This window comes from Miniopterus schreibersii (assembly GCF_964146895.1).
Source record: "Miniopterus schreibersii genome assembly, chromosome: 16".
NCBI lineage: Eukaryota > Metazoa > Chordata > Mammalia > Chiroptera > Miniopteridae > Miniopterus > Miniopterus schreibersii.
In genome coordinates, this window is record NC_138116.1 from 4,596,299 (window position 1) to 4,618,803 (window position 22,505).

A 22,505-nucleotide genomic window follows, 5' to 3' on the forward strand; every position below is an offset into this window, starting at 1 on the left:
CAGCACCCACTTGGAAAGGGGGAAGGGGAGAGACGAAGCAGACGGAGTCAGGCCTTCTTTTTTGAAACGAATTGTGTTCCTCTCTGCCACTGCCCCCCCCCACACACCTCGAATTGCCAGTGAAATGTATGGACAGAGCGTGTCTGCGATGAAGCGCCCTCTCCGAAGTGCTGGCTCTGGGGATATTGGGGGATGGGACAGAAATGAGGGAGCAGGCCCGGGCCCTGTCCTGAGCTCTCCAGGAAGGCTGTAGGCACAGGCTCCAATCAGGAGGGGCAGGATTGCAACAGGGAGGCGGCGCGGAGCCTGGGAAAGCCGCTCAGCCTCTCCTGATGCGGCACCCACCGTAACTGCGCCGTTTGCAGCCTCTAATTACGCCGCTGGTGGCAAGAATGAGGTCATCGTGTCTGCAAGTAACTTTCCCAGTAATGAGCCCCTCTCAGAGTGGCAGGCTCCCTGCTCAGCCTCCTCCTGGGCCAGCGAAACTCACTCAGATAAGAAGCAAAATCAGGCAGCTCCCTTCCCGAGTGTGCATCCAGGCTGAGCCCAGAAAGAGCCCGTGAGTCATCTTCTCCAAGTGGCAGGGATGGAGGCAGACGTGCCGTAAGAGGTACTGGTGGGGTGCTGTCCGCCCTGCTAACATGCCAGCGTGCCTGGCAACTCCCATCACAAAAGGAAACCTCCTCCCTCCCCGAAGCCCCTGGTTTGTCCCCTGCCCTGGCCTTTGGGGATTAAACTCCCAGGAGAAGGTGCTGGAGCTACAGCTGGTTGTGCCACCATGTCTCTCCTTTTACAAAGAGAAATGTTGTTCGGAGCCCCAAGAGCGTTCTGTTCACAGTCCTGGCTTCTGGAAGTCTGGGATCAGACACGAAAAAGGTGGAACCCACCAAGCTTTCAGGCAGTTGTGCTGCTGTGACTCCCCCCCTCTGACACCAGAGATACAGCCTCTCTGCTGGTCCCCGGTCGGCTGAGGCACAGGAGAGGTTCGCTGCAAACCTGGCTCTCAGGCCCCCTCTGTGAGCAAAGAGTGAAACAGCACCCTACCGACCACAGCTGTTCCCCACAGTCTGGGGAGGACCTGAGCTCTCAGCTGTCGTAGTTAGAGCACCTGGGGGAGGGGAGGTCACAGCTGGGCATCCTTAGGCATCTAACTAGGGTGTGTGGCCATCAAGCGGAAGGAAGGCTGGCTAAACCCAAGCCACTTGCCCATCACCAGCCAGAAGGGCTTTGGCCTGGGATGGAGCAGAGGTTGTCAGGGGGAAATCACAAAACACTTTGAATTAGGTGATTGAAGAACTGTAGGGAAGGCAGGCTAGCTTCTCAACCATTTTCAGAAAATACCCACAGTTCTTTTTTCGAGGCAGGTGAAATGAGAATATAAAAGTAATGAAATGTTTTCGCTGGCTGGGCCCATTCAGCAGCCCCCTGACAGCCTGTGCTCCATCCCAGGCCGAAGCCCTTCTGGCTGGCTGATAGGTAAGTGAGAGGGCTTTGGGGGCAGGTGGTCTAGGTTTGGCCAGCCCTCCTTCCCCTTGATGGCCACACACCCTTGTTAGATGCCTACGGATGTCCAGATGTGACACCCCCTCTCCCGCCCGGTGCTATAACTACGCCAACTGAGAGCTTAGGTCCTCCCCAGACGGGAGAACAGCTGTGGTCTGTAGGGTGCTGTTTCACTCTTTGCTTACAGACAGGGCACCCTCTGGGGTGGAGAAGGCCACCAGGGAATGAGAGGAGAAAGCGCCATGGCAAAAGGCAGCGGGTCTCAGCGGCTCTTTGCTTCTGAAGCCAGCAGGGCCCACTCTTCCATGTGACTCATCAGGCAAAGAGACAGGGACCCGGGAAAATATTTAATTTCTTTTAAAATCAGAAGAAATAAATAAACTTCTAGTTGAAGAAAATATTTTAGCATGTAGTATTAATATATTTGTTTTTATGCCAACACGGTCATAAAGTATTATACATACATATTAAATGGAGGAAGGGATTGGGGAAGGAAAGCAGTCTGGTGCCCAGGAAAGTGTAACTGGGGCCTGCAGCCTAGAGCTGGGCTTCTCGCCATGGGGGTGCCGGCTCTGCACCAGGGAGGAAGCCTTGCAGTCCTCCTCTTGTGGTTCCCTCACCACTTTCCCTTCTGCCCTTTGCAAACAGCACTCAGAACAAACAAAGAATGCATAGATCTTGGCACCGGCCTCACTCTCTCAGCCATCTGTAAGTCCCTGGCCTCCCTTTTGTCTTGCTCTCTGCCCTGAGCGTTTCCAGACTTTTGAAAGCCTGACCCGGGAAGAAGAAACTAGAATCTACCAGCGGGCCGAGTCTCTCTTCCCAACATAGTCTCCACCTCTGTCACTCTGTCGGGAAAGGGTGGCGGGGTTCCTGACTACGGCAGACAGTGGGAATCAGAGGAGGCCTCCGAGAGGCGAGAGGGGCTCAGAGCGCGGAGGGGCTCGATGCCTATCCGTCCTCCATGCCGTAAGAGGTTGGCACTGCTGCCCCCCGGCGGGTCCCGGAGACGCTGGGCGCCCGCGGCCGCGCAGATGAAATGTGTTTTGCGGGGCTCGCTCCCGGGCCTGGCTCGGGGCCGCCGCCCCCCCCTCCCCGCGCGCAGGCTGCTCTCCAGTCGCGGCCACTGGGTAGCGCTCGGCCCCCCTCTCCGCGTCGCCGCCTCCGCCTCCGCCGCGCTCGTCCCCGGCTCGCGCTGCCCCCGCAGCTCCGGCTCGGCGCAGGCAGGAGCGGTTGTTCGGACACCGAGCGGGGGAAACGCAGGGCGGCGGGCTCGGCGAGCGGCGGCGGCTGCCGAGGCGGGCGGCGGCGGGGCGGCCGAGGCGCTGGGGCGGGCGGGGGGCCGCTGCTCCTCCCGCGCGGGCAGTTGGCGAGCGCCGGGCGTCTGGAGGCGCCGCGCCCCCGGGGCCGGGGCCGCCCGCCGGGCTCTCCCCGTGCGTCTCGCCGAGAGCTCCGGCCAGGGCGCGGCGAGGACAGAACCGGCCATCTCCATCCTCCGGGCGGCGGGGGGCTCCGTGCCCGGGAGGCGGCAACAGCGCGGGTCTCCGAGCCCAGCAGCCGTCCCCGCCACCCCGCTGCCTGCGCGGACATGGGCGCGCGGAGCTGCGCGCGGGGCCGCGGGACCCGCAAAGTTTGCTAGCTGGCTGAGGGCGCGCCCGGGCCCAGCGCCCCCGGGGAGGGACCGAGAGTCCCCGGATTGGGCGCCAGGGCGGTGGAGCCGATAGGGGTGGCTCGGCCCCGTTAGATGCCGCCTGCAAAGTTAGAAGAAAACTTCAGCTCCGGGGAGATTCGGACCGCGATGCAAACCGCGCCCCCCGAAACCTGCGTCGCTGAAAGAACCCCCGCGCCCGCGCCTGCCGCCGCGCTCGGCTCCAGACTGGCCCCCGGGGCCCAGCGCCTGGAACCGCGGTGACTGCGTCCGCCCGGACGACCCAACCAGGGGGCGGGGAGGGGCGGGGGGCGGGCAACGTGGCCACTGGAGGAAGTTTCCTGAAGTTGTCCTTTTATTCCGAAGCCCGGCCAGGGACCAGGCCGAATCGCGGAGGCCTCCCTGCCCGGGAGACGAAGTCGGAGTTGGGGTGCTCAGGGAAGCAGCACCCTGAGTCCGAGAGCGCGGCTTTTCTCTTGCTGCTAGCTCGCCGGTCGCCTTCCGGGCGCGCTGCAGGCTCGAACTTGGACAGAGGAGGACTGGGAGCGTTGGGGTCGCCAGAACTGCCCCCCACCCCGCGGGCATATACTGCCCCCGGCAAGAGCCGCGGAGAAAGTCCCCCGGGACGAAGCAGCAGGGTACCGGACCCCACCAGGATTATAACGGTGCTGAGGACCCCCCCACACCCACACCCTCACCATGTGGGGGCCGCTGATCTGGACTCTGCTGGCCCTGCACTGGATCCCCCAGACCAGAGCCCAAGGTAGGAGGGCCACCCCCAAGTGGGGATAGGGAGGGGGCGGGGAGGGGGCGGGAGCCCGGTGGCCTCCTGGACCCCGGGCTTACCCTGGGCAGAGCTCTCTCCAGGGAGTTTCAGGAACCCCTCCTCGAGTTTTACGAGCTCTGTTTGGGGGGTGGGGCGGTGTTTCCGAGACTTGTGGCTTCCGAATGCGGGAAGGTAGTCGGTGCTGGGAGGCTGCGAAGAGCCTAAGATGAGGTGGGGGAGGGGTCGCTACTCCCCCACCGCCGTGGGTGCCCCCCTGGGCCTGCGAGGGAGGGGCGCGCCGTGCCGCGCGGGTCTCAGCCGCGGCTCCGCGGAGACCCGCAGGCCGGGCTCCTGCTTCCCCGGCTCGGAGGGCTCGGCGTTGGAGAAGGGCAAGGCCCTACCCTGCGGGCGCCGGCGCCCCGGGGCGAGGGCGTGAGGCTGGAGGGCGGCGCCGAGGAGCCGGAGTCGGGTGCTGGGTGCCGGGTGCCTGCTGGTGGCCCCGGGAGGGCACTCGCCGGGCCTGGCCACGTACAGAGCCCGCGCCCGGCTGCCTGGCCCGCGGCTGGGGCGGGGGCGCGCTCGCAGTGAGGGCCAGGAGCCCAGGTCGTGGTGCAGCCCAGGACCCACTAGGGGGTGGTGCCCAGAGGGTGCCTGAGGCCCCCTCCCATCCCCTCCCATCCCCCCCATCCCCCCCGGACACACAGGTCCTGCCTTTGCCTTCAGCTCCACTGGCCACTCAATTGTCTCTGCAGCCGCTGCTCTGACCTGTAGCTGCCTGGAACAGCCCCTCGGTGGAGAAGGGCTGGTGGGCGTGGGGGTGGGGGTGTTAGGAGGGATGAAGAGGTGTGGTCCGCACTGCCCACCTCCAGAGGTGGATGCCTGGCAGGTCCCAGAAGGGGAGAGTGGCTGCACCCGCGTTTCCTTGCTTTTGGGGTTCACAGACCCAGACAGTGGTGCCAGCGGTGACCGAGCGGCGCCTGCTGGGGGCGGAGGGAGACAAGCCTGGACTGAGCTCCAGGATTCTCCGGGCTTGGCTTTCCCTCTCCCCGGCTCTGAGGGGACGTGCCCACCCCACCCCACCCCACTCCACCCCCGCGGCCGCAAGGCTGCTCACCTGCGGAGGCTGCAACCGGGAAAGGGGCCCCACCTACCTCTGGGGTTGCTGAGCGGGGTGGGGGGACCCCAGTGCGCCCAGAGTCAAGCAGACCAGAGAGCCAAGATCAAAGAGCTGAAAATAATCAGCTCTCACAGAACCGAGGGGAGGATTTTGCAAGGTAATTTACGTTAAAGCACTTAGAAATTTTGTTAAGGGGCCCTGTAAATGTAAGGTAATAAAAGTTATTATTTTTATGATCTTCATAAAATCTTCCTGCAAACAGGACCTCAGAGGTCGGCTTATTCTAGTACCCATTTAGCAGATGGGAAAACTGAGGTCCAGAGGCATTAAGTGACTTGACCAAGGCTGCAGGGAGATCTGGGGCAGAGTAAGGACTGGGTTCTAAGCCCCTCTCGCCCTGGGACCAGGACCATCCACATTGGGGTGGGTTTGTCGGGTCCCAGGAGGGCTGTGAGGCTGCCAGGTAGGAACAGGTTGTAGTCTGCCCTGGGGCACCTCACAGATTTGCTCTGAGATGCTCATGAGATTACCAGCCAAAAGCCAGGACGAGGGGACTGGGGGGGGGGGTCAGCCTCTGTCTGGACTCTTCTAATGTAATCACAGCGCAGACTCCAGCAATGGCGTAATGTCCCTGGCCAGGTGGCTCACTCGTTCTTGTCCTGCCTAGGCCCGTGAGGAGCCCCCAGGACACCTGACAGTCCTTCCTTTTGAGTCATCAAGTCCCTTTCATGCTCCAACTCCACACCTGTCCCCTCCACCTGAGGTCAAGATTCCACCATCCTGCTGAAGTTAAGGCCAGGCCACCTCCTGTCCCTGTGCTTCCTTGGGGAGGGGCTGGCCCTGTCTGTCAGAAGCCTGAAGGTCTCTCTGATTGATTCACTCCCTCTCTGGCTTCTCTTGTTTACTGCCTTTTTGAGAGTGGCTGCCCGGGTCCCCTGCTGCTCCATTTGTGTTCTCTGATCTGAGAGTATTTTCCTGCCCCCAGCCAGTACTCTATCCATTTGTCTCCTGGGCAGCAAACGATGCAGGGGATTGTGGGAACTTGGTCTCCACCCAGGTTTGGGGACAGGGTTTCATTTGAGGGGGGGCAGGGGCAGGCCAAGGGCCGGGGGGATGGGCACTTTCTAATTTGCTTTGGGGGGTTAGAGTGGAGTTTCTCCTTAAGTTTGAGGTCGTGTCATTAACCTTTGGGGTGGTTGAGGTCACCAGTACTTTGTCACTTCATCACTTCTGAGCCTATGAGCCCCATTCTCCAGTCATGGCACAGAGTGAGGGACCCAACAGTGGTCCTCCCTGGTGACAGACCTCACTTCTGGTCACTGGACCTGGACAACAGCATCTGCTTACACCTAAGCCATTTCACCATTTCCCCTTCAAATGGCTGTCACAGTTTTCATTTATTTCCCAAACTGAGTGAGTGAGGGGGTAGGAAGAGGAGAGACAATATGAGGATTTGAGGTTTGGGGGTGGAGGGAGCAGCAAGGGCCTGGCTCCTAGATGGTGCTTAAGAGAGGGTAATTGTTAGCATTATTATTGTTTTCACACTATAAGCCAAGGCCCATGGGGAGTGGTTCTGGGCCACCCACCAGATAGGCCTTGAATGCCTTTTTCTCACTCGAGACCCTTCCCTTCCTTCCGCGGCTCCATCACTGTGTCTCAGTGGCCGTCCAACAGTCTTGGGCTCCACTCCCAAGTACTCTGGTTGGAGGCAGCAGGGGGAGCCTGGACGTCCGCATCTTAACAGGCACCCACAAGAGTTTCCATGTGCCTGGAAGCCTGGTTACTGGGGGACATCCTGAGGAGGCTGGGAGCAGGAGGGCAGTAGCAGCCCAGCCAGCTGGTCTGGAAGGCTCTTTCAGGAGAACAATTCCCTGGGGGAGGGAGGGACAAAAGGGGGTGTGAGCTGAGGCTGGGGAAGCCAGGCAGTGGGAACCCTGAGTGGGGGTTGGGAAGCCCGGCCCTGGAAGCTCCTGAAGGCTCCAAAGGGAAAAAGTTTAGTGCTGGTAGCTAATCACAATAAAAGCCAAACAGCACGCGAGGGAGCAGGATGAAAGTTTAATTACATGGTGTGGCTAAGCTGTAATTATTAATTACTGACAGCAAAAAATAACTTATTGATCAGGGCCTCTTGCTAATTACCACAAGGCCGAGTGTCACGCTTGCCTGGGGCTCAGCTGGTACATGTCAAAAGCCCTACACAAGAGAGTGGGCCGGGGGTGTCCCTGTTGCCTATGTCCCTTTTTCCCAGGGCCAGAGAAGTGGCTCTCCGCCCCGCACCTCCGGGGAATTATGGAACATTCTGGCTGTGGTTAGATGAACCTCACAGTTTGGTGCTTCTGTTCACTGCAGACCTCCCCTGCCTGGGTCAGACAGACTCAGGACCCCCACCCATAGTCCAAGCCACGCGGGGAGCCCGACACCTGCCTCAGAAACCCTCCCTTTCATGCATTTGTTCAGCAAATACTTATCGACCGCCTCTCCCTGTGTCCTCTCCTGGAAGGCCCGAGTGGGGCCAGGAACCTTGTTCCATCAGGGAAGGGAGGCTGGGAAAGAGGCCAAGTCCTTTACAGCAGTTCTCTGTTTAAACAGCGCCTGAAAGGCCGACTTTAAAATGATGTGTTAAACGGTATTGGTATGCGTTTGACTTTGTACCACGGGACACAGTTGGGCTGGGAGCTAACCAGTAAGGAACGAACTCCTCTGTCCTCAGGATTCCCATGAGTCAGTGCATTGGACTTGAAAGGGACATGAAAAGTCATCCAGTGCTGTCCTCTGCCCACAAACGTGGGCCACGTAGCCATCTGATGTCTGCTTGGATGCCCCTGGTGATGGAGGCCTCACTACCTTCTAAAACAAGCTGGTTGTTAGACAGTTGTACTCTGTGTTGATGAAGAAATTGGCCTCTCTGGCTGGTTATCATCAGAGGATCGGCTGCAGTTGAAGGAGTCCTCTGACTGGTTGGAACCTCCCTCCCATCCCTCTACTCCTGGAACCTCGCTCCCTGTTTTGTGACTCCTGGGCCCTTGGGGAGTCAGGAGGCTGAGTTGGAATTGATGTTGGGTGTTAGGGTGCTGCCTGTGGGATTTCCACCCTGGCTCCCCCTGGAGCACGTTGCCATAGCTGGCCTGAAGCGGTGGGAATTAGTCATCGTAATTTGGGGCCTTGGGATGCCAACAGCAACAAATGGGCCAGCAGCGACTGACTGCCAGCAGCGCCCCACGGCCTGCAATGGAAAGGAAAACAAGCCGGGTTGCGGAGACATCTTGGTCGCTCCTTGTCATCCCATCCCGGCTGGGAGAAGGCAGGGCCAGTGAGTGGTGCTGGGCAAGGGACAGGCCTGGGGAAGGGAGGCAGGGCTGCACAACTCAGCTCATCAGACTCCCCAGGCCAGGTGTCTGGGCCAGAAAGGCCCTCCAGGCCTGGGAGCCCTGCGACCGTCCCCCCAGGGCACCTCTGTGGAGGTGCGAATAAGGGAGGCATTTGTCTTGCTCAGAGTCTGAGCAGCGGTCAGAAATATGGCTGGATACCTGGACACTCGCATTGTCACTATAGAGCGTAGGTCAATTATGAATCTGGTTCAGATGCCCCATTCCCTGCTTTGGACTGTGACAGCCAGTCCAGAATGTGCCATCAGAGGGCCCTGGTAGGACAGCACTAGCCTTGAAGGAGCCTGAAACAGGGACAACTCCCAGGGTTCAAATCCGACTTGTCATTTACTGCCTGGGTGACCATGAGCCAATCTGTGTCTCTGTTTTTTCACCTGTAAAAGGGGATAACAGTAGTCCTTACCTCATTGGGTTGTGACAGGGTTTAATAAGATATGCTAAGCACTTTGGACAGCATTCCATGTACAGTAAACACTGGATAAGTGTTTGTCATTGTCATTATTGTCCTCTTGGTATCTGGGAAACGGCCAGCTTTGCAATTTGACATGGACTGTCTTCAGACACCTCTGCTCCCTTCATCTCTCAGAGACCTGCCATTGGCACCTCTACCTCCACTATTAGGGATTTATTTATTTGGTTAAGATATTATCTGCCTCCAGCTTAAAATGCAAATATGCCACAGAGAGACCGCATAGTAAGCTGTTGTCAGCTCTTCAGGCTTTAGAGTGAATGTTTTTACTAGATCCATTCATAAAACCTCACATTTCTGTGAGCATCTCTCACAGACATCTCATTTTCTCTTCCCCCAACCTATGAAGCCATTGGACCAGCAAGTATGAACACTGTTAACCTTATTAGCATTGAAGTTCAGAGAGATTAAGTCACTTGCCCAGGTCACTTTCCATGTAAGAGAGAGTAGATGCAGGTCAGCCGCTGCTCAAGCCATTGCTTTTGATTAAGACATTGCCTTCAGGAATGAATGGCTCCCCATACTGCTCTGGGACTTGGGAGCTGTTTTGTTTTGTTTTTTACCACAGGCTTCTCCCCAGCTTGGGTGGGCACGGGGGAGGGCCTGGGGTGCAGCCCCATGGCCTCTCCTCTGTCTAAGGGAACTCAGAGCCCTCTCTTGGGGCCCCATCTGCTCTCCCACAGGGTCTTAGCAATGGGATCTGAACACAGACCTCTCACATCACCACCCCCTACTGATGGGCTTCTCCTTGGTTGCTTCCCTAGTGCTGTGGCATCCACACCAAGCCCTGCACAACCTGGGCCTCTGAGGGGCTAGTCTCACCTCCCCTTCCCCTGCCTAGCCATCTGCCCTGCTCAGTTGCCCTCAGCAGCCCAGGAAGCCATCAGCACCCTTCCCTCCTCTTTCCCCTTGCCCCCCCACCCAAGGCCCAGCGGCTGCAACACTCCCTCCCCAATACCCAAGCTCTCAGGATGCCGATGATCTGATGTCTCATTTGGCACTTTGGCCTTGTTGATTCTGAATGATCTTTTAATGTCTGTGTGACTGATTTCTTTAATTATAATCTCCTCGAGTTGAGATAATAACCCTTCATCAACAGGATGGAGGTATTAGACATAAATTACTGTTCCCAATTAATGAAGTCCACCCTTTAAGGAAGGGTCCTACAGGGGTGATGGTATTGTCAGAAAGAGGGTAAGCGGCTCATGAGACTGTGGGCCTCAGAGACTAAGACCAGTTCTCTTTGGGCCCCCGGGTCTTCACTGGGAAAGTGTGAGGCATAAGTGTAGCATTTCCAAGTTCTTCCACGATGGACTCCAGGGGTGGTGATGTAGACTCGCGTCCTGGGGGTCTGGCCACACAGTCTGAGGCTGCCCACTGTCCGCACAACCTTTTCCTTTTTAGTATTTTAATTTTTAAATACATGAACTTTTGGATTCCATCCTGTAGTTTATTTGAATTCTATTTTAACACAAAGGATATTTATTTTTAAAAATATTTTTATTGGTTTTCTGAGAGGAAAGGAGAGGGGGAGAGAGCCATCAATGTGAGAGGGAAACATCAATAGGCATGCCCCCTACTGGGGATGGAGCCTGCAGCCCGGGTATGTGCCCTGACTGGGAATCGAACTGGCAACCTTTCAGTGCGTGGACCACACCTAATCAACTGAGCCACACTGGCCAGGGCCACACAAGGATACTTTAAAGCCAGTTAATGCTGCTGGAAGATGTGGTACTTCTGTCCTATGGCTTCCTGGACCCTCAGGGCTATGTGTCAAAACTTGGTTTTGAAAGACTTGAATGAGATGATTTCTTAGGTCACATCATCTGTAAGACTAGACACTTTACATATATATGTATGTATATGATTTCAACCATTTGTATTTAAATTTTTCTATAATTTTTTTGTATACTTCCTGAAGCAGTTGTGTCCCCAACATAACCATCCACCATGACTAGTCTGTGGGGTCTACGGCAGCACCTTCAAGGGTGCTGGGTGTGAGTGTGAGGCTGTCAGCCCCTCCCTAGGGGGTTCTGCTGCTGGATGGCTGGCATTTTCTGGGTCCTCTCTTACCTTCAGCCAATCTGCTCCATATCATTCGGGAACATGTCTCTGGACCAGGAGAGGTGCTTGACTGGGCAGGCGGGACAGGCGTCAACCGCACGCTCGTATGGTGACTGCAGAAGAGTTGGGGCGGGGCTCTGAGTGAGGCCTGAGGACTCCTCATAGGAGGTGTTTGGCCCTGTGATAACTGTCCACTGCAGGGGCCTTTTTCATGGGCACGCGCGTCCCTTCCAGGAGAGCCGAGGTTAATGGGAGGCCTTCCTCCGGCCAAACCAGGCCTTAGCTTCCCTGCTTCCGCCCCAGCAGCTCCAAGCGCCGTGCCCTGCCCATGCAGCACTAACTAAATGTTCCAGGTCATCGGTTTCCCTCACCCCTCCTGATGCGTCTTGAGGCTCTTGGGCTTCCAGAAGCAGACTCCACAGAATCCTTGCCCTCCCAGGCTCTGCACCCAGCCTTCCCCAGCACTGTTTGCTCTCTCGCTGCCCTGACTCAAGGACTCAGCACTCAGTCGGAGGAAATGCTGCTGAGCGTGCCCAGCACGCGCGCCTCCTTGCTCGGTCAACCCTGAAGGCCCCTCCCTGTGGGCAGCATGCACGTTGGCTTCGCCCAGCTCCGGCCAGCTCAGCCAAGTGGCCCTTGACCTCCCCATTTGGAGCCCCTTCTCCCAACCCTGGCAGAGTGAGTGTGGGCAAGGGAGGGGCTGGCAGGCAGGCCATAGGGGACCCAGAGCTGCCAAGGAGGGCCGAGGGGAGTCCACATCAGCTCTGCCCTCCGCTCCTCGGGCTGTGCATCACTGAGTGAAAAACAGTTGTCGTCAGAATGGGAATAAATACGCCACTGTCAGTGTTGATGTGATTGCCCTAATGAAGAGGAATCGGCCAGCGTGAGAGCAGCCACTCCTGCCTGTGGCCCCGGGTGGCTGGAGAGCTCTGTCCCTGGCTGTCCTCCCTACCCCGGGAAGACAGAGGGCTGGATGTCCTAGAGAGGAGAGGAGGTGTTGGCACTTGGCCCTGTCCTCCTAAGGCCTTGGTGGATTAAGAACCTAGAAGATGCTGGAAAGCTCCAGGAAAAAGGAACATTGTTCGGCCCCAGGGTGCGAGGGAGGCTGTGATAAGCGACCCCAGCAGCCTGGGCACTGGGCAGAGGCAAGTGGACTGGTTGGGTGGGTCGCCGTGCTTTTGATGTTTTAGCTCCGTCCGAGCTCTGGTTGGAGCTCCCTTAGGAAGGCGTGGGAGAAACACAGGCCCATTGTCTCCGTCCCCTGCCTGCCACTTCGCGCCACCTCGCCAGCAATGTTAGGACGTATTGTCTGTCCAGGAACTTGGAATGTCCAGCCCAGGGTGCGGAGAGCAGGCCTTGAACTCCGGCCTCTGCTGTGGAAGAGCTGAAGGGGCCCTGGAGCCTCCGAGCCGAGCTAAGAGTTCAGGCCGAAGCAGAGACGTGCCTCTGAGATGCCAGCGGATGGGGGAGGGGAGTGGCCCCGTCATGGTGCTTGGGTTTGGGGCTCCTCGGGATTGGAGGAAGGCTGAATGACTGAGGGGTACCCTTGCATCTGGAACCTCGGGGGCACATTCTTGGAGCCCAGGTGTAATCTGCCTCAGGGTGGAGGCGAGAGGGTAGCCATAGCATGGGGCTCACACCTGAGCCTGTATTGGATCCCCTGGAGGGCTTGCCGGAATGCAGGTTCCCAGGCCCCACCCCCAGAGCTTCTGATGTGGCCGGTCGGTGTGGGGCCTGGGAGTTTGCCTTTCTAACAAGTTCCCAGTGATACCGTTGCCGCTCACTGTTTGGGGGACCACACTTTGAGAAGGACTAGCCTAGAGGTTTGAGGACAAGTTAGGGCATGGCAGTGGTGACTGTGCTAAGCCACCTTGGCTCTGGCGGACTCTGTTTCTACCACAGAGGACTGTGGGAAGCTTGGTTAAGACAACACACAAAGTTATCACTGGCGGGAGCAGCCTTCGCTGGAAGGTCCAAAGTAACCCCAATGTGTGGATAGATAGCAAAGGCTATGAACCTCTATTGGCTCATTAGGCATTTTCAAAGCACCTACTGTGTGCCAAGCACAGTGCCTGGGATCCAGCAAAGGCTCAGGCTGGTCCCTGTTCTCAAATTGTTGCTGTCGAGTAAGGGCATCAAGCGTGTGGTCGGGAATACAGGGCAGTGTGAGAGATGCTAAGAGAGGTGAGAACCAGGTGATGTCCAGAGGGGTGACCTGAGAAGCTGCCCCAGCCTATTCTTTCATTCTTTTGTTTCACATAGCAACGTGTTGTGGGTTTCAAAGTACAGGTTTTGTACATCACTTGTCAGATTTAGCCCTAAATATTTCATGTTTCTGATGCAATTGTAAATGTTATTTTTTATTTCAACTCCCAGTTGTTTGTCTCCAGGATACAGAAATGCAGTTGATTTTGACATGTCGATCTTGCACCCTGCGACTTGACTCAGTGATTAGTTCTGGGAACTTTTTTGTAGGCTTCATTGGATTTTCTGCGTAGATGATCAGGTTATCTCCCATTGCAGGCGCTGTAACTTCTATTCCAGCCTGGATGTCATCCATTTCTCTTCTCGACCTGTTACACAGACGAGAACCTCTAAGGGTCCTTTTTTTTAATCGTCTCTGTTGCCAGGCAGCAGTTACAGGCAGCAGATTCACACCTAAGTGGCCACTAACCACCAAGGTCAGACTGTGCTTAGCCACTTTCTTGAGTGGGTTGCTGAGACTGACTTCCCCCTCAGGATGCTTACACCTGGGGACACATGCTCTCCCTGGCAGCAACCAGCTTCTGGTGGGGAGCCACACACAAAAGCACAGCGATTCCCATCTGTCCACATGTGTGATGGGCATGTTTGGGGCTTGTGGTCCTTTTCCCTGCACCCCCCTCTGGCTCTAGGTCCTGGAGCCTCCCAAAGGGGCAGTAGGTGACCTAAAACTCGTGGGGTTGTTGGGAGAATTGTCTGACAGGATATTGAAGAACAGACCTTGCACGGAGCCCAACACCTGGGATATTGCTGTGTGAGTCAGGAGCCCTGTCGCACCCTCTGCCCACTGTGCTCCTGGACCATCTGCCGAGGACTCTGCGAGCCTGCCCCAGCCCCTGCCGGTGACTTTGTGTTCATCCCTCAGGAGCATCCTCCCCTGGGGACCCCAGATTCCTACCCTCGCCAGCATCCTGGGGTCTCTATGCCTGTTTCTGGACCAGAACTCAACTCACAGGGAAGGAGGTATCACTGAAAAAGATGCAATCTGATGGGTACAGTCACCATAGTCATTGTTCCCTATATGATTGAACCTAAGCTCCATTGTAAGACATGTCATTATTTTATGTGCCCCTGAGAAAGAAAAACCTTCTGCTGTTTCATCTGCAATGAGGTGCATTTTGGCTCTGGAGATGTGAAATGCATTTGGAACCCACGAGATTGGGCAATAGCCACTATTTATATGATGCCAACCCTCTCTGGGCTCCGCTCTGAGGGCCCTGTGTGTATTAGCACATTTAAGGTTGGATAGGACCATCGTCATGACCACAGATCAGGCCATTTTTTCCCCCCCAAAATTTAAGATGCTGATGTGGGCCCCAGGAAGTCCAGAATGGAGAAGGGGCTGCAGGCCTAAGAGGCTACCCCAGTAGACTAGACACAATCCAGAAACCCTCTGGGACCCACGTGGACCAGGCCCCTGGGGCCAAGACCCCTGGGTTGTCCGCAAGGCCCCAGGACACTCTGCCCTCCCTGTTACCATCTTCCCAGAATGTGCTGGGCCTGATGCAGCCTCTCCCTGTCCTGCCCCAGGCTCCACATTCCTTTCTCAGCTCTTCCTGATGCCAGCACCTGTCTCCCGGGGACGGTGGCCCCCCAAAGAATGAATGCCTGGCAGTGGTTCCTCCCCTCTGAGCTGGGACTTCCAAAGGCCAGCGTTTCTGAACCAACTGCACTTGGCTCTTCTTTCCTTCTTTGGCCAACCCCAGAAGCCACGCCAAGGGCTCAGCTCCAATTGCACGGAGACCCCAGGACAGGCTGGCACAGCTGAGAGCCCTTCATGTGCCCAGCCCACAGGGTTTGGGTGGTGTTGGGTGGTGGTTTCCTTGGAGAGGCCAAGACCCTGAAGACAGCTGGCTCCTCAGGTCCCCTCCTCAGCCCTGGCAAACCCATTGGTCTCTCACCACAGACAGAGGAGGACACTGGAGCTGTCCTAGGCCTCCCGGAGGCACTGTTCTTGGATGTCAGTTTCTTGGCCCCCCAGAAGGTCCTTGCTCAGGCCTCACCTCTGCATTTTCCATCTGCGTTCCAGTCCTCGGGCTCTCCGGGCTGCATGGGGGTGTGGGCTTGCACCGGCCTGCCCGTCAGACACGGCTCTGTCTAGCTCAGCCCTGCTCAACTGCTACATAGAAACAGCTCCGAGACAGAGTCCAGCCAGGGTACCACCTCTAAGTCACTGGCAGGACTGGTGACATATTTAAAGGGCCCAGTGAAAAATGAAAATGCGGGCCTCTTGTTAACAAAACATTAAGAATTCCAACGTGGCCTGGCTGGTGTGGCTCAGTGGTTGAGCATTGACCTAGGATCCAGGAGATCACGGATAGATTCTCAGTCAGGGCACATGCCCGGATTGCGGCTCGATCCCCAGTAGGGGGGTCAGCCGATCAATGACTCATTATTGATGTTTCTCTCTCTCTTTCTCCCCCTGTCCCTTCCTCTCTCTCTGAAATCAATAAATACGTATATATAAAAAAAATTCCAAGGTAGTGGTGGCAGAACATTAACCCGAGAGTGGGCTCTTCTATGCACAGGGTCCCTTTGACTGCACAGGCTGCTGGCCCAGGAGGCTGGTTCCGTCCACTGGTGAGACCCTCCAGGGAGTCCCCTCCCTCTCCTGGCCTCAGTCTCCTGATCTGTCACATCAGAGTACCCAGCATCCAGGATCCTCTTTTCCTGCTTCTGTCTCCCCTGCGCCCCCACTGTCTCTCCCGGGACTGAAAAGGCCAGGGGCTATCTTGTCCCAGGCCCCGGGGTAAGACAAGGTGAGGCAGGACAGTGAGGAAGTGTGGAAACTTCTCCAGGGCTCCCCATTTGTGTCCAGGAGGCCGTATCAGTCATCACGGGCAGGACAATGGGGCTGAGGGATCTGGAATTCAGCCCCGTGTCTCGGGTGCCTGCTTGTCTGGTCCTGTCTGGTATGCACTGCCTGTCTCCTTAGCCCATGAGCAGCTTCGTACAAAAGCCAGTCTTCAAATCCTGAGTGCACCGCAGCCAGAATCCTGGCCCTGCTGTTTGTTAGCTGTAGGACCTTAGCCAGATCTTCAAGCTCTCCCAGCCTCAGTGACTCCATCTGTAAAATGGGGCAGCAATACACATTGCTCAGAAAACATTAATCCTCCTATATCCAGTTTCCTCCTCTCTGCAGACTGGCTGACCCTCTCAGGGAGACCAGGGAAATCCTGCCACACTGGGTAGATTCTCCTACTATAGTCTGCAGTGGCATGGGGCGTCTGGCACATAGTAGGTGCTCAGTAAATACTGGATACTAATAACAGCATTACCACTACCTCCGTTATTAGGATTGTGTCTTCCCCAGCTTAAGCCAGGTTAATTCAAGCTTTTGGCTGCATGGGTACTTTGTACCCCCACCCCCTGCCCCAGCATCAGCATCATTGGCAGTTGGCTACAAATGCAGAACCTGGACCCCCCCCCCCCCCAAAGCTGATAAATCAGCATCTGTGTTTAAGATCCCCAGGTGTATGTGTGCAATAAGATTTGGGAAGCACGAGAGCTCATTTGCCACTGTTGCAATCTTAATAACACCTTGCTGACTGGTCAGGAGTATACACGTGTTTCTGCGTCCAAACGTTGCTGACTGGTCACGAGGTAACTCATGTCTGCACTTACATTAAGTAATTTTAAACACCTTGCTGACCGGTCACGAAAGGAAAGTAGCCAGCCGCAGGGGCAAGTTCTGGCTCAAACAGGCAATCAGCAAGGTCCATTGTAAGAGGCCAGAGGCCCCCTACAGTTGTGCTTTTGGCTCCATCAGCTTTCATGGGGGTGCACAGAGCAGCTGCCGGTTGCCTAAAGCGGTCTCTTTTGGGCCGCAGTTCTCTGCTCAGAGGGCAGCCCTGCCCCAGCCTCGGCCCCGGTCCCGCCCCAGCACAGGGGGCTGGGAGCGAGCAGAGGCCCCGCTGCCCCACCTAGTCCTCCTGGGAAAACAACCCGAGGAGGCCCTGCTGCTTTGCTAACGGTCTGTCTGCGGTGCCGCCTTTGATATGGGAAGAACCTGAAAAGGAAGCGCCTGTTAAATAAACAAAACTGAAAATCCTCCAGGGAAGAGCACGGGAGAGCTCTTGTGGGAACGGATCATGTATTTAAGGGCATTTCTTTTCCCAGCGTGGACCCACTGAACACCCGGGAAGGCAGAGCAGCCCAGGGAGGGGTGGGGGCAGCGGAGGGAGTCGGGTCCAGGTGGAGGTGGGGTGCAGTGGAGTTGACCTTGTAGAGGGGTCAGGGTCCCACGGCATTAGGCTAGACTTGTGACGCCCTCCCTGCCCGTCCCTGCTTTGCAGAGCAGAGGGAGCTGAATTGGGCCAGGGCTGGGAAGGCCTCTTCCCTCCTTACTCCCTGCCCCCCTCCCTGCCTCCTAGCGCCCTGGGCAGAGCTCTGGGATTCCTGTACCTCTACTTAACCAACTGAAGGGGCCTCCAGCACTGGACAGACCAGCGGAGAAGTAAGGTCATGGATAGGAGCTAGGATCCTGGGGCCAGGCTGCCTCTGTGGCTGTGGGCAAGCCACCTAACCCCCCCCCCCCCCCCCCCGAGCCTCAGTTTTCCTACTTGTAAATTGGGGAGGGTACTAATTGCTTCGTGAGGTGGTTGTGAAGATTAAACAAGTTATTATTTGTAAAGGTCTTAGAAGAGCTTCTGGCATATAGTTAACACTACATAAGTGTTTGTTAAATAAATGATAATTTTTATGATCTGTTAGCAAATAAATCATTTATTTGTTAAACAAATGAACTAGGCAGCAGTCATCAAAAAGGGATGAGGTGCCATCCCCCTGGGGGATCAGCAAGGACTTTGCAGAAGATGGGACATTTGAACTGGGTTAGGATTTGGAATGTGGAGGTGCGAGCTCAGGCCGGGGGCGCTGCCAAGTGCAGGCCTGATGGTGGGACCATTAGTCAGGTGCTGGGTGGAAGAGGTAGAGGGTTGGGTCGCTGCTCACTCTACTGGGAATGACAAGGAAGAAACCAGATGGTCAGTGCCCTTGGCTTCCAAGCTGAGAGTTTGGAGTTCATGTCCCCAAAACTGAAAGCCAGAACCAACCCTGCCAGAGTGGTGCCCACGCAGCATTGCTCGTGGGCCATCCTAGATCTGGGAGAGCCCCTGACGAAGCTGCTCCCCCTGTGGTCCTTCTGGGCCCATATCCCATGGGAAGAATGGATGAAGCGTGGGAGAAAGGTTCTCTCTCCTTACGTCGTCCAAGTGTCCTTTGCAGGTCCCTTCACCCCAGGTGATGTGATGGGAAGGTTTCTGTCTCAGCAGGACACTGGAATGATCCTGGGGCTGTGCCAGGCCCCCCTCGTAATTCCATTGCTGGGACACAAAGAACAGGCACAGCTGATAATGGGACACAACATCCTTTGTCCTCTTTTTATCTTTGGTTTTGGTTTTCAGAAGTTTGACTATGACGTTTCCAGGCATGGTTTTACTTTATTTGTATTTATCCTACTTGGGGTTCACGGACCCTTTTGAGTCTGTATGTCAATGCCTTTCACCAAATTGGGGGAAATGTGAGCCATTCTTTCTTCAGATATTTTTTCAGCCCCACTCTCTCTCCTCTCCTTCAGGACTTCACCAGTGCCTGTGCTACATGTGTTGATCCAAGTCCCTGAGGCTCTGTTCACTTTTTTCAATCTTTTTTCTCTGTTCTTCAGATTGAATAATTTCTATAGGTATATCTTCAAATTCACTATTTCTTTGATTGTCTTTATTCTGCTGTTACACCCACCCAGTGATTTTAAAATTGTATATATTTTATTTTTCAGTTCTAAAATTTCCATTTGGTTTTATATAGTAATATGTATTGTCTGCTCTCTAAGAATTTACTGTCTTTGCATTCATTATAAGCATATTGTCTTATATACCGTCATTTGTTTATCCGTTCATTTGTTGATGGACATTTGTGCTGTTTCCACTTTGGGGCTATTGCGGATAGTGCTGCGATGAACATATGTGCATGTGGATTGGTTTGGGTGCCCACTATTTTGGGGTAGATACCTAGGAGTGGAATTGCTAGGTCATAGGGTCATTCCATGCTCAACTTTTTAAGGAACTGGCTGTTTTCTCAGTTACTGAACCATTTTATATTCTCACCAGTGTTAACAAAAATTCAACCAAGTAAATGTAAAGCTCTAATTGGCTTTATTGAGTGATTCATAAATGAGGCAGCATCCCATCTAGTAAACAGAAAGGTTCTTTGAGGAGCTGTGCCAAGTGGACGGGGCAGAAACGGGGCAGCACCAGGAAGCTGAAAAGTGGATTATTTCAGGCCAAGTCCCTGTTCCTCGGGGAGGGCTGGGCGTCTTTACCAGGCAGATCGCCTCTCTGGAGCTGGCCGGGAGGATCCAGACTGATCAGTTTAATATTCCACTCCTGAGAGGCTGACAATGAAGTTACGTTAGGTCCAACTTAACTCTTTTCCTTTTCTTGTCTTATCCAAGAGTCCATTGCAAAATCCAAGGTCGTGAAGATTTGACCCTGCACTAAGAGTTTTATGGTTTAGCTCTTAGGTTTAGGTCATTGGTCCACTTAGTGTCAGCCTGTCTGGATGGTGTGGGTTAGGAATTCCGCTTAATTCTTTCTCCTGGATGTCCCGTTGTCCCAGCACCGTTTGTTGAAGAGAGTTTTTCCCCGCTGAGCGTTACGCCAACCTTGGCAAAACCCGTGGGCCGTGGCTGTACGGGCTCAGCTCTTGACTCCAGCTCTCTTCCACTGGCCTCTGTCTGTCTGTCTGGGAAGTTTGTTCTGTGGGCGGCCAGCTCTCCGGCTTGCTGACTTCAGCCTGCCCTCGGGTGGGAAGCTGGGAAACACGGGAAACACGGTGCCGCGGGCCGCTTTCAGCATCTCGCCCCCTCCAGGCTCTGCCGGCTTTGCGTCGCTCTCGGGCCCTCGGGTGGTTGCCTTTTTGTGTTCCCGTCCGCGTTGGGAGCTGTTAGCTGTGGGATTGTTTAGCCGGTGGTGCCCGAGCGGAGTCTCCACTCCTCTCCTCCCTTTTCCCTACCAGCTTTCCTGGGCTTTTAGTAAAATGGCAGAAGTGAGGGGGAAATGGCAAGTTACCTGCCCAGGCACTTTCTGTTAGACATGAGCAGAGCAAGGACGCCGGGCCGGGCACAGAGGCTCACCAGGGCAGGAAGCCCCAGACGCCTAGCAAGGGGCAAAACTGGGAAAACAAGAACCTTGTCCCCAGGGGAACCTTTCCTCTCCCAGCATATTGCTGGTCATGCAGTTTAGACCCCCTGAGCATTTCTCCCTAAAGATAACATCTAGGCCTCAGTTGTATTTCAGCTCCAGGCCCAGAAAAGCAGCCAAACCAGACAAGTGGCACCTGGGGCTGCCTCAGGACCAGCTGCATAGACTAATGACCCCCTGCCCTGGTGCCTACCAGGACCCTGAAAGAGCGCACCTGGAAAGCTGATGAATATTCTACTGAGACACTCCCCTGAGACCTCCCCCAAGATTTCCACTTGCAAGAGAGAGAAATACACTCAGGACAAAGGACCCAGTGTGCACTCCCCACCAGGGGAACATGCCAGAGCCATCTCCTTCCCCTTCTTCCCTCCTGGGGACCCCACAAGACTTGCAACCAGGGGAGCAATGGGCAGCCGCAGCTCGTGCCGGGCTTACCCCCTGAACCTGTCTGCAGGGTCCCCTTCTCTCTGACTTCTCAGTGAGGCTCTGCTGTTGCTTCTTCTATGTGCCTGCCTTGTTTCACCGTCTTATTTTCCTGCTATCATGGACCAAATACCCTTTGGCTCAGTGCTGTGTAGCCCTTCCTTTTGGATAGCCCCATCCTCCACTCCTTTCCTTAAATAAATTCAGTTTTTCTTTCTTCACCGTCTGAGATGGCTCCTTAGCTGCCCGCACCACCTTAACCTTTCGCTTCCCCTCGACTTCTTGCTGGGCCATGTTCCATCCCATGAGTACGGCGGCCTTATTCCTCCTCCTCCTGCACCAGTCCCAGCACTCAATGGACTCGAGACTGATTCCGGAGAGAAATGCCCTGTGTGTGTATGAGACAGATATGGAAACTCCCCCCTTTCCTTCCACTTCTCACACTGTGCCGGACATTTAGGAGGCTTTCAGTGGCTCCTCATTGAAAATTTCAGTGGTTGTGACTCCAGCAAAGAAAAGGAGCAAAGCTTCCGAGATGCGTTCTGGCTCCATAGCCTTCGGGGGCCAGCCAACCCCTGCCCCCAGGAGGATCTTGTTTTGGCAAATTATAAGTGAATCAGCAGACACGCCGAGCTCTCCCTTCCCACAGGGAGGCACAAGTTGGCATGAATGGCCATTTCTGCCCCCAGCTAGAAGCAAGACTCTAAATGTGGCTGCACAAAGGTTGGGGGGGGGGTCTAATTGAGAGGGACATTCCTAAGTAACAGAACTGAGTCATTTGCAGGCTAATGAATGGGTCCTGCTTAGCAAATTACCATTTTCCGTATTAGCAGGTGAGGAAACCTGCTTATTGGATCAAGGTCTCTCCACTTCGCCTTGGATTAAATTAACCGCCTCTGGCCTTTGATGGGCTCCCCTCGCTGACCCACCGCATTCCATGGGCCTCCCCGGCTCCTTGGTGTGCCAGGCTCGGTCTAGTGGTTAACTCATCAGAGCAGCTTGTCTGGGTTATGACTTGTTTTCCTTTGTTCTGTTTTGTCTTAGGCGTTTCAGTCTGGATGTTTTCTCAAAACAGAATTGCTGGTTTGTTTTCTGTTTTACCGCACTCTTCTTAGACATGGCCCTGCGCGGGGGGCAGGGGGTGGGATGGGGTGGCCCCCAGAGACCTTTGCAGGTTTCCTCTCACGATTGTCCTTTCCTCCTGGAGGCACATCAAGAATTCTTTACTTAATGGGCACAAAGTGCTTTGAAAACACAAACTGTTAAGTGGCGACTGGGACCAGCTCACTAATTATTTATGATTTCTGAGGAGCGAGTTAATTCACCAGGAGAGGGAGTCTATTGGCAGGGACAGTAAATCATTCAGAGGAACACAAAGATAGCAGGGACTTCCCCATAAGCTCCGGGTCCCTTGGAGACTCTGCCGAGTGAGCCGGATTGGGGGGGGGCTCTCTGCAGCCAGGTGGACGAGGTCTGGTCAGCACCACCTGGGACCTTTTTACCCACATGCCTGGGGTTGAAATCAGCCAGGAGCCAGGAGAGACCCCTGGGGTCTTGGGTTCATCCACTTGCCTTAGAGCAAGACTGCGTTCAAACCATCTTCTTAGAAAGAGAAGGGTGGACGTTTCCCCCGAAAACTTTCCATCCAGAGACGGAACGTGGCCAGAG

The 22,505-nt window shown here is 55.4% G+C and overlaps 1 protein-coding gene across 2 annotated transcripts in view; it reads left to right on the top strand.

The window, feature by feature from the left end:
- Positions 1-2,887: 2,887 nt before the first annotated feature.
- Positions 2,888-22,505, top strand: part of SDK2 (sidekick cell adhesion molecule 2) — a 185,181-nt gene continuing 165,563 nt past the window's right edge. For both annotated transcript variants that reach the window (XM_081162409.1, XM_081162410.1), the window contains exon 1: positions 2,888-3,914. In XM_081162409.1, coding sequence (XP_081018535.1) covers positions 3,851-3,914 — 64 coding nt within the window. In that variant the 5' untranslated portion in view covers positions 2,888-3,850. The remainder of the gene's footprint in view (positions 3,915-22,505) is intronic.